This window comes from Microchirus variegatus (genome assembly GCF_963457635.1).
Source record: "Microchirus variegatus genome assembly, chromosome: 4".
NCBI lineage: Eukaryota > Metazoa > Chordata > Actinopteri > Pleuronectiformes > Soleidae > Microchirus > Microchirus variegatus.
In genome coordinates, this window is record NC_139805.1 from 2188865 (window position 1) to 2201414 (window position 12550).

General features: G+C 38.3%; 1 protein-coding gene across 1 annotated transcript; it reads right to left on the reverse strand.

The window, feature by feature from the left end:
• Positions 1-2137: 2137 nt before the first annotated feature.
• Positions 2138-8899, reverse strand: LOC310926515 (transmembrane protein 233). The gene is made up of 3 exons (XM_083888661.1): positions 8553-8899; positions 6078-6212; positions 2138-4852 (listed from the first exon to the last, which is right to left on the reverse strand). The coding sequence occupies exons 1-3, from the start codon at positions 8742-8744 to the stop codon at positions 4841-4843; spliced, it is 339 nt and encodes a 112-aa protein (XP_083744787.1). The 5' UTR covers positions 8745-8899; the 3' UTR covers positions 2138-4840.
• Positions 8900-12550: the final 3651 nt, after the last annotated feature.

Genomic DNA, 12550 nt, shown 5'->3' on the forward strand with positions numbered 1-12550 from the left:
TATGTGGAGCGAGTAAGAAGCTGAAGATTAGTGTTTTTGAAAGAGTTTGTGCAAAAAACACTGAATGTTTCTCAAATTGTGAAATTATGAAAGTGGATCAGGAAATAATGTCCTAATTGAGCTGGACATTTTCAAGTTTCGAGCCAAACATGGTGGGATAAGAAGACTTTTTAAATGGTTGATGTTTGGGGGGTTTGCAATCCCACTAATTCATCTAAAATCTGACCTGACCGCTTTCCTGTCGACTCCAAATTAACCTCAGTTTTACAAATTGTATATGCGTGTTGTGACACTTGTCCATGACATTTATAATATATATTTATTTGCATGGTTGTAAAAATACAAAATTATTGGCAATATACGTTTTTTTTTTTTCTTTATATACATTCTTCTACATCTACAGAGCCCCTAAACGGACATCGGCAAAAAAAATCTGCAAAAGAGCAAAAGTTTCAGGTTGTCACGCAATAGTTGAGTTGAATAATTGTTGAATTCTTCATTCATGTCAAGGCAACGTAAAACATTGATGACAATTATATGTACTTTAACAGCAAATTTAGAAATATAATAGAAATTCAGACAACAAGTTAACCAATACAATGTGGTATTCTCATGTGAGCCCTAGATAACTTATGAGAGGGTAAAACATGTTAAGGCCTACTGATAAGTGATCATTTAAAACCTGATTTGAACCTGAACCAACATTCAGTGATGATGAGAGAAAGTCAGCGTCAAATCTGAGGGCTGAATTCTGCGGCAGTTATTGCAGTTATCATCACCTTTTTTAAATGATAATAAATATTCAATTGCATTTAATTTTAATTCATTTTTAATTAAAGGTCACATAGAGTGGTTGCAAATATATGTTAGTTATGGAGGTCTACTTAAAGGGACACTGTGTAGTATTTATGGGTTTATATGACCCCAAATCCACTTTTTTATACATATTATGTGCTCCTGCATTGTCTAGTCGCTGTATAATAGTATTTGTTTCATACTCGTAGTGTTTCAAAAAGTCATGTAAAATAACATGGTCGCGGGCCGCGGTTGCATAGCCACTGTTAGCAGCGAGACGCCATGTTTCTACCGGAGCCTGTAAGGACAAACGCGAGAGAACAAATCAAGCGTCTCTTTACTTGTAGCTGAAGTCCCGCCTCCTCTCTCTCCGCTTCGTCTGCTACGGCAGCGGTAGCTCCGCCCTCTCCCTCGCCTCACGAACCTCATCTGCTGACACGGAGAAAGACGACGAGGACGACATTTGACCGGCTGAGGACACCGTAGCGCTCAGGGAAGGGAGGGGGTGAGCAGAGGAGCAGTTCTTTGTTGTAGATTTCAGCCTCTCCTCTAGATGGCACTATAAACTACTTACTTCACCTTTACGTTTAAGTCAGTGTACATTATTATTATATTAGTGGTTTGGTCTCTGATTCCCTTTTTTTATTCCATTCCATAATGAATAAACGGCTGTTTGTGTTTCCCTCGCCTGCTTTACCTCATTATCCTCTTTCGTTTATTCAAGCTGGATCAAACTGCTGCTCCCAGTGGTGGAACGTGTCATGGAATATGTAGACATGGAGTCTCTCTGTGGTGCTAATGGAAGCAGCAGGTTTGAGTGGCCTATTTATGAGCAGTTTGTGCGTGTGACTCTCCAGACGTGCTGCAGCAAGAAAGCAACACACACACACACACACACAGCACAGCATCAGGTGAGCTGACGCTGGAGAGAGAGAGAAAATAATCCACTGTCCTCAAACATAAGAGTCAAATCAGCTGGGACTCACATGTGTGACTTGAAAAAGATGGTTGAAAATGTTGTTGATTGAATTTGTTTGAGGGAAATGTTCATTACAAAGGAGTTCATATTGTGTGGTATAATCTCTTCCCCGTCACAAAGTCTACCTCCATAATCCCTCCAAGTGCTTTCAAGTCGCTTCCACCTATAATTCATTTCATCTTCTTCTCTCCCTTTGGAGTCACATCAGAGTTGTGGCACTGCAAACACCGACCCTTTCTTTTTCAAGTAACGCGACGTAATCGTACAAGATCGCCGCTCAAAACCAGTTTTGTCTAAGTGCGTTAAAACAGCCTCGAATTACACAGAAAAAGGCTCAGAGTACAACTCCGATACGAAGTACATTTTATTTTTGTCTGTGCTGAGCATGAGTGAACTTTTGCACATTCAGAAGCTTCGGAGCTTCGTGAAGTGAGTGAAAGAAAAGTTGTGACACACACGATCAGGAGCCTCCGGCTTGAATTCCTCGTCACTTCCTTATGAAACTCTCAGTGTCTCACTTTCCTCACAACAGGATCAGTTTTGCTCGAGCCCATGACGGGCTGGACCACCTGCAGCACGGAGGGGGGGGGGGGGGGGGGAAATCTGCTATATTTAGTCAGGGATATACTGTGACATATTGAACTCGCTGGCAGATCAGATTGTACACAAGTGCTTCCACAAGAGTTGTCAGTGAGTTAACTGTAAAGTGGAACTCAAAACAAAGTACATTCAATCCTAAATCTGAGTTTACAGTGCTTTAAAAACAAAAACACATCAAATTACAGTTAAAAAAGACAATAAAAAACAACATATTGTATTGTCTCAGAGAGAGATATTCTGTGATGTGATGGTTAGTTTACATTTATACAGTTTAATGTGGAGAAGAAAAAGAGTTTAACATATTAAAGAAATCTAGATATAGTTATAGTGTTGACCTTAAGTGATTAGGAGTTGAAGATTGTTCATTTAGTGCACATTTGCAAGTCATTAAACTTGGTCTCTTTAATTTAATGGTCGGGTGGGAGATCATTGTCTGGAGCATTTTTTACTATATAGCTTAAAATCCTCTATGCATTTCACAAAAAAATGAATCATGTCAGTGAGCTGTGTAACACACAGGCCTGTAGAAACACTATCCAATCATACTGAACGCTCCGAAATAATGAATTGGATCGTGATGCATCAATCAAACCACTGCCACCTGCACATCCCCCCCCCCCCCATGTGTGTCAGGGTGATGACATGGTGTCCCTGTTTCTACTGGGCTGGCAGGGTAAATGTTTGTCTTTGTGAGTGTATTTGTACCAAAAGTTACAGATGCTGTGCAGTGCTCGTGAATCTGCGTGAAACCAAAGCATTGTGCGTTCCTGTGCTCTGGAGCCATAGCTTTCGGAGGGAAGTCTGAAGAAAGAGGCTTGAACTTCACAATTTATCCTGCTCACGCCTACATTTCAGTTCACTATCACCACACTTAGTGCTTAACTTTGAATACGGACGTGCAAATTATTCCAAGGCCACTTTTTTGATTTTACTGCCAACACAAAGTGACACTGGATCGGTGCAGACAGCACCATAAAGGCTTGGGCCGGAAGCAGGAAGAAGTGAGGGCTTTTCTTCTGTGTGGCGTTCTCCAGGTACTCTGGCTTCCTCTCATTGTCCAAAAAATATGCTGATTAATTAGACGCCCTAAATTGACTGTAGGTGTGAGTGTTTCCCTGTGATGGACTGGCAAACCCGTCCAGGGTGAGACCCCCTTCACCCCTTCAGCTGATTGGCTCCACGACCTTAATGGTGGAGGATAAAGCAGTAGAAAATGAATGAATGAATGAATGAATGTGGTGAGCCAGTCCACACAGAAAACAGTGTAGCTCCAGTCAGTTTTTTCAGGTGTGTTTGTGTGATGTATTGACACATTATTGACTTAATCGTGAACAAGCTTGAGACCCAGAGAATCGTTCTCACTGATAACACGGCAGAAGGAAAAACCTAATCAAATCTGCATCCGGTCTGCCTTGGGTCTGAATACACTTTGCCACTCTATCTCACATTAGACAGCCTCTTTGAGCTGCAAACTATAGTTTGCACACCACTCACTCTCCCGAACCAAAGACACAGAAGCCGCTTGTCTACTGCTGCCTGGTTTGGTTGGATTTTGTGTGGAAAATCTGAATAAAGGGTTTCAAGGGGTGGATCGAGGAACCCTGTGAGATGTGATCTAAATTGACTGATTTTCTCTTTGGGCTTTGGTGAAAGAAAAATAAAAACATCAGTTTCCCGTCAGTAAAAGTGTTAAACAAGTGGCAGAGATATTATAGACTTCAGCAGACATAGCTTTATTAAGCTATTAATATGTTTAGCTTTTTTTAAGTGGCTAATTTTCCTTCTTCTGTCCCTGTCCATGTTATCAGTAAGAGCCAATGTCCGACTGCCGAGCTCATTCACATAACTCCAGGAACATAGACCCCAAAGACGAGTTTGTTTTCTAAGTAAACTCTGGTGCTGTAGAGATGATTACAATTCATGCAGTGAACAGAAATTCCCAAGTCAGACAGGGTTACATACAAAGTTATATTATGTTTCCTTCCACAAAGAAAAATAATCACGGTATCATAATAAAAAAAAACACAAAATATGAACGTTACTCACTACAATGACACTCAGTAAGCATTTACCTCCATGAAGGACACTTTAAATTCAGCCAAGCTGTATCTACATAAATATGTTACGGGTTCTACTTTAGCCTAAACGCCATTCCTCAGTGGAGGCAAATATTTCAAACAAACCTAATCATTTTAGATATGTAACATTCAAATGTGACGATGTTGTTGTTTTTGTCGTTGTGGTTCCCCACACACACATTATGGAAAGCTGCCTTGTTAAAAGCATAATTGATATAAATTACTCAAGTTGTATACATTTGTCACATTTGGGGAACAAAAGAGATGAAGTGATGCACAGATTGAAGCAAACATGAGTCGAGTCTTTTCATTGGCCGTTGTATGATCCAACCACCGGAACTTCATCTAGAGATCAACAGAGGTTTGATGCGTCCTCTTTGCACAGTGTTTAAAAATCCATCTGGAAAATAAAGATGAAAGTGTTTAACTGAATGTGTTTACAGCTGCAGTGTGTAACTGTGGGTGGTTTTCATGTTATTTGTCGGTCATCTCTGATTGCATTGTTTTTGTATGTTTTTTACTTTTCCCTCTGGCCCCTATGATTTTTTTGCCTGAACCCCCTTGTAGTGTGTCCTGCATTCAAGTCCTCCTGACTTTATTTTTTATTATTTTTTGATAGTTTTTTGCAATTTGCTGTTCACTACGGTGGCCCAGAGGTGTCAGGACAAATACAAAAGCCACAACACGAATGCAAAAGCCACAGCACAAATACAAAGGCCACAACACAAATACAAAAGCCACAACACAAATGCAAAAGCCACAACACGAATGCAAAAGCCACAACACGAATGCAAAAGCCACAACACGAATGCAAAAGCCACAACACGAATGCAAAAGCCACAACACAAATACAAAAGCCACAACACAAATGCAAAAGCCACAACACAAATACAAAAGCCACAACACAATTACAAAAGCCACAACACAAATGCAAAAGCCACAACACAAATACAAAAGCCACAACACAAATGCAAAAGCCACAACACAATTACAAAAGCCACAACACAAATTCAAAAGCCACAACACAAATGCAAAAGTCACAACACAAATGCAAAAGCCACAACACAAATGCAAAAGCCACAACACAAATGCAAAAGCCACAACGGAAGTGAACGGCTTTTGTATTTGTGTTGTGGCTTTTGAATTTGTGTTGTGGCCTTTGTATTTGTGTTGTGGCCTTTGTATTTGTGTTGTGGCTTTTGCATTCGTGTTGTGGCTTTTGTATTTGTCCTGACACCTCTGGGCCACCGTAGTGAACAGCAAATTGCAGACACGCTTGAATAAAAACAGAAAGTTTGTGTTTTTTGGTTTTATCATAATAATATTAATAATAATCTTTCATTCAGAGTTAAAAAAAATAATTGCAGCAATTTCAAATAACTTAGCCATCATGATATATATTATATGTGATATATATATATATATATATGTATATATATACATATATTGTAGGCACTGTTCTCAAAACAAGGACTGCGGGTGAACAAAAACTTACAAGAAATGTTAATCAAAGAGACACAAAAGTAAAGTAAAATGATGTGACTCCTAATTATGACCCGGTTTGTTGTGTGAGTCTCAATGGTTGTGTGAGTGAGCTCCGACAAAAAAAAAAAAAGAGGACTCACTGTGGTAAAGTGAACAATGCAGAAGATGGCGATGATGAGGATGCCGATGATGATGGAGGCTATAGCAACATAGAGAGCGTTCCTGCCCAGACGCCAGGACCCATCATAGTCACCATCATAATAACTGTTTCTGGACTGAGGATAAGAAATCACTGTTACATACATAATAAAAAAAAAATACAAAAACCTGTTAGTGGCTTTGAGAATTTTACTTTGAAGAAAGTTATTATTTACTCACACCTAGAAAGTTTTTATTTAAAGGTACAGTAGGCAGGATTTCTTTTCCTTATTTCAGCATAATGCAAATCAAGTGATCTGAGACAGTTCTGCACCATCTCTAGACTGTTTACAGCGTCATGAAAGGATTTGACCAGTCACACAGCACTTCACACAGGAAGTGGGCGCTCCTATTGGCTGATTTACTAAACTTAAGGCCACATTATACTTCTCTCCGACTGCGTAATGCGTTATCCGTCTGCGTCACCACGTAGACCACTCGAGCCTTTATACTTCTGCGTCGTGGTGACGGATAGGCGCTGCAATTTCCCGCCCGATCAGTAGGGGTCGCTGCGCAAGGTTGTTGTGCTTTTGGCTACAGTGAGCAATGGCGTCCGAGGGAGAAAGACTGTTGTTGTTGAAACAGTGGCCGTTTGTCACTTCTCTGTGTCCCGGAACGCAGTTTTAAGATAATTTGAGGCGAGAAATTGGCCATTTAGAGTCTAAACATGTGCTGTGTGTGTTAAGATATGACGTATTTATAGTTCGGCAGCGACGTTATCGGCGGGGATCAGCTCCGCCCTCTGTGGACGCTCGGTGCTCACTGTGAGCCGGCACAGAGCAGCTTAGCTCGGCCTGTCCTGAGGACCAATCGCAGCTCTTGCCGTCTCCGTTGTCCCTTGAGCGAGTGACGGACACTTAAAAAATATTCCGTGCAGCCGGAGACGACGCAGAGACTCTACAACAGGTTCTGCGTCGACGCAGAGGACTCTGTGTAGGCTACGCAGAGCACTTTACGCAGGACTATAAATTGGGCTTTACACGTGCAGATTCAGCAATTGAATGCTGCAAAAAAAAAAACTTGACAATGTCTGCAGAGAGCAGTGCAAATTTGATGTGGGAGAAGCCAGTGCCTTATACTATTATTGATACAAATGTAACACTATAAACTGCATTAATTACAGTTGTGTTATTTACACCAAACCAGTGTCACTCTTGTTTGTTGGCGGTAAAATCACAAAACTGGCCTAGTATTCATTTGCACTTTCATATTTAAAGTGAAGAATTAAACATGTGCCTTGGGTTGTGGCTGTGGTTGAGCGTGTCAGGGATGGAGAGTCGTCTGTGTCTGAGAGGCACAATATCAAAACATGAGTATTTCAGTGGCCTTCACATACAAGAAAGAACGTCATTGTTCATTGTCATTGCATGTAGCGAGATAATGCTTCAAAACATGAAACGTATGATCTGGCTGCTGTAGAAAGATGGTGGGGCAAGATGTCAGCCACTGTAAAGCAAGGCCCATGTCTAAAGTTCATATACAGTAGCTTATTTAAAGGCTATTGAAACCAAATTTCAAAGCAAAGACACACATATCTGCCAATAAATATGGAAGTAAATCTGTGCCATCTGAGTTTGAATTCGAATTTCTAACACTGAATTTTTTTGCATCGAAATTAGACTTTGAATTTTAAAAACCATCAAATTTCAAGCACTGTTTTTTTTTTGCCATTCATTTTTTTTTTCGACGTTGAAATAAATTCAGTGTAAAAAAATTTGATGTCTCAAAAAATTCAGTTGCAAAAAATTCAATGTCTCAAAAAATTCAGTCTCAAAAAATTAACTTGCAAAAATTCAGTTGCAAAAATTTGATGTCTCAAAAAGGGATCGATTGCTTCTGTCTGGTGACCCGGATATTAACTGATGTTTTTGCAAGTGAATTTTTTGCAACTGAATTTTTGCAAGTGAATTTTTTGAGACTGAATTTTAATAATAATAAAATTCAAAGTCTAAATTCGATGCAAAAAAATTCAGTGTTAGAAATTCGAATTCAAACTCAGATGGCACAGATTTACTTCCATAAATAAACATCATACACACTAAACCTATACATATCACACACTGAGCCTTTAAAATATCATCTAAAACAGCGATTTCCCAAACACTGGGTCAGGACCCATAGACCCATAAAGGTGCATGTGTATATGTGTTAAATCACATGCATAAAATGACTTCACTAAAAGATCGCTTGGAAACTAAAACACTAATATATAAAAGGTGGGTCACCATATACAAAATAAGGGAAATACTGATCTAAAATGATATGTGTTTTTGATGTAGTTCAGACAAGAGTTACATTGATAAATAAGCACAGATAGATCTACTGAAATGCTTCACTTCCCAACGTTGAAATTGAAGGAGGATCTATGATTAGATGATGTCATTTTAGCCAATGGAAATCACACAGTTCACGCTCACCATGATGGAGAAAACCAGAGCCACAATGTTGACGGGGTATGCAGGACAGAAGCAGGTGAAGATAGTCAAAAACAGGTAACTGCGGAGTGGAGGCGGAGGTTCCTGCTCCTCTATCGAACCGTGGTCAAAACACTCGCTCCCGCTTAAGGAACCTTTTTCTTGCGAATTAATAACTCCATCTATAACAGCCATCGTAACAGATCACAGTGACACACAGTCTGGAGGATTAAAAGACCAAATTAAAAAAAAAGGGGGGGAAAAAAGAACAGAAAAATCCAAGTTGAGAACCCTTGAATGTTCAAATATCTTCTATGTTGCACACTGATTCCACTGCTCCTCCTCCTTCAAAGCTGGGAAACATATTAAGTTGAGGTGAGAGCGAGGACAGGATCCCTAACTCTGCTGGACTCTGTCCAGGTCTCTGCCCTGAGGAGACGCGTGAGAGATCAGACTCTGTTTACTGCTGCTGGCAAATGCACAGGAATATGGAAATAAGGTTCCTCAGTTCCGAGGCAGTGTCACATGTATGACTGCGACTGACCTAACACCCAGTGTGCGAAGATTAGGTTCTGCTCACATTTGCAACTGAACGTGTGAACTGTGTGGAGCCTTTTGCAATCAAAAAAAACAGAGGGAAGCAAAGTGAAAACTATCAGAAGCAGTTGCTGGTTGCACATTTACTCTTATGCTTTTGTGTTTGTACACTTGGCGAGTCATCACAATTCTTAAACGTGGTAAAGAATTTGATTTAAAGCGGACCTCGACCAGAAGTTCCTATTAACGCTGTTTTTTAGTGTGTATCTGCGTCATTACCTTGTTTATCAAGCCCTGACGGTTCTAAACAAACAGTTCAGCCATTGCTGAGAACACTGTGTTTTATTGTAATCTCGGCGCTCAATGAGATCACTGAAAATCCCGTAATAGTTACGTAAACATCGGTTCTCCTGAACAGCAGATCGTCCTGCTCCGGGCACTAGTCCGGGCACATCCGGTTGCGTACATTGAACCGCAGAAGAAGAATAAGGTCCGTTGTGGAGGTGTTTCACGAGCAACAGTGTCTTCTGACTCTGGGTCTGACTCCGGGTCAAAGGTCGTCAAAGTGACTGTGGCGGGGAGTCGTGAAGAAGCTATTTTTAAACACTGTTAAAACAATGTTTTGATAATGAGGAGCAGTGCATCCACCGTTCCAGAGGGGGGCGCTGCGCTTCTGAGAGCGGGTGTGCTGAATATGTCACTTCCGGGTACTGGCCAATCACAAGACACTCTGTCTTCTGGGGGTGAAAGTTCACTCTGAAACATCGCAGCTGATGAACACCATCAAAAAAGAGGATTTCTATCGGCTCGTTTACAGCAACTAGGAGGTTTTTGACCATAAAAACAGGTTAATGTATGTAAGTAGACCTCCATAACTAACATATAATATGTGCAACAGGACCACTCTATGTGACCTTTAAAGGCTCAGTATGTAATATGTGCTGCCCTCTAATGGTGAGACTGTAGAGTGCAGCACATCCCTCCTGCTCACATTTCCCTTTTTCAAACACAAGGGAGCTACAGTGGACCTCACACACAACCGTCGTCATCAACAAGGACGCTAGGCTGGATGTGTGAAGCTAGCCTACATACACACTACATACAATACAAAAATCCAAATAACAAAAACTGTAAGCCCATTAAGTCTGCCAGGCAGGATACATATCTATATCTATATCTATATCTATATCTATATCCATATCCTGGCCTACGTAAATGTAGCCCCAGGCTAAATTACATATAAAAGGCTTGTTCTCAAGAATGAAGTATCTGCCGTTTACGACAAATGTAGGGTTTCTGTAGCGATGGAGATTTTTGTTTATTTATAATTATTTGAGAAATACAGACACTGTTGCATCATATTGTTGTGATACTTAAACACAAATAACTAGTGTGGCATTGTTAAAGTAACCGCAAAAGAGTATGTTATGTTTAACCCTTAATTGAGTTCAATTTAACACAAAATGTGCGTTAAATTTGTATTTAACACAGATTATAACGTGTCCTTATCAGATTTGGTGTTACTTTTAGTGTGCAAAATATACTGTGTCGAAGAAGGCAGAAGTTTTGAGGTGTAGCTGGTGATGATCCCACATAATAATTCATAAGGTAGACAGTCCCACAAGATTACAGGAAATATGTCATCACAACCAGGTCTAATTAGAGATGTGGATATAATGAGATTTTAGCTCACTAATCATACCTTAAACTCTAAAATATTTAAACCAGCTCAGCACTGTAGCAAAAACTAAAAACAAAAAGGAGAGAGAGAAAAAGTATACTTAAAATCAAGGATTCCAAAACTTTTCTTAAAGGGGAAATAAGTAGTTTATAGTGCCATCTAGAGGAGAGGCTGAAATTTACAACAAAGACCTGCTGCTCTGCTCACCCCCTCCCTTCCCTGAGCGCTACGGTGTCCTCAGCTGGTCAAATGTCGTCCTCGTCGTCTTTCTCCGTGTCAACAGATGAGGTTCGTGAGGTGAGGGAGAGGGCGGAGCTACCGTAGCAGACGAAGCGGAGAGAGAGGAGGCGGGACTTCAGCTACAAGTAAAGAGACGCTTGATTTGTTCTCTCGCGTTTGTCCTTACAGGCTCCGGTAGAAACATAGCGTCTCGCTGCTAACAGTGGCTATGCAACCGCGGCCATGTTATTTTACATGACTTTTTGAAACACTACGAAAATGAAACAAAAACTATTATACAGTGACTAGACAATGCAAGAGCACAAAATATGTATAAAAAAGTGGATTTTGGGTTATATAAACCCATAAATACTACATATTGTACCTTTAATTAAAAAAAGTATGTATGAAATGCATAATGTATATGATATGCTTTACATGCACAATATGTATATACTGTATGCATGAAAAATAATATCCTGGTAAATTTGAATAATCGTGTTAATAATTTCATCACATTTGCATATACTGTATTTGCAGTAAGAGTTGAGACAGAACATGAACAAACAATAAACAAACCTGCTAACAATTTTAAACAATGTTGTAATTCTTCCATAGTTTATGTCTGTAGTAAATGAATCCTAGATACATGTGTGCGTCACCTGTTTACACTTTTATGGTCGAGTGATTCTATTTAATTCTATTCTACTGTAGTTTTTAAACCAAGTACAAACATTTTAAATTTAGGTGATTTTATTGATGCAGAATTATGAGCAAAACATAATGGACTTGAACATCTACAGGTCACATGATGATGAAAACAAACAAGAGTTGTCTGTCCTCACTGATACTGAACCACACAGCTGAGCGGTTTCTCCTTAAGTCTCGGTAAAACCATGAGCAGTTTTCAGCTTAGAGAGCTTTACCTTGAAATGTGTGATTTATTGTGACATCAATAGGTCTATATATATATATATATATATATATATATATATATATATATATATATATATATATATATATATATATATATATATATATATATATATATATATATATATATGTCTATATATATATATATATGTCTATATATATATATATATATATATATGTCTATATATATATATATATATGTCTATATATATATATATATATATGTCTATATATATATATATGTCTATATATATATATGTCTATATATATATAGATATATATATATATCTATATATATATAGACATATATATATATATATATATATAGACATATATATATATACATATATATATATATAGACATATATATATATATGTCTATATATATATATATATATATATATATAGACATATATATATATATATATATATATATATGTCTATATATATATATATATATATATATATATGTCTATATATATATATATATATATATATAGACATATATATATGTCTATATATATATATATATATATATATATATATGTCTATATATATATATATGTCTATATATATATGTCTATATATATATATATATATATATATATAGATATCTATATATATATATAGA

Excerpts from the sequence above, each read along its gene's own strand:
- LOC310926515 (XM_083888661.1), bottom strand. The coding sequence starts at position 8,744 with ATGGCTGTTATAGATGGAGTTATTAATTCGCAAGAAAAAGGTTCCTTA. Across the intron at positions 6,213-8,552 it reads CTCTGGTTTTCTCCATCATG|TCCAGAAACAGTTATTATGA; the intron begins GTGAGCGTGAAC and ends TCTTATCCTCAG.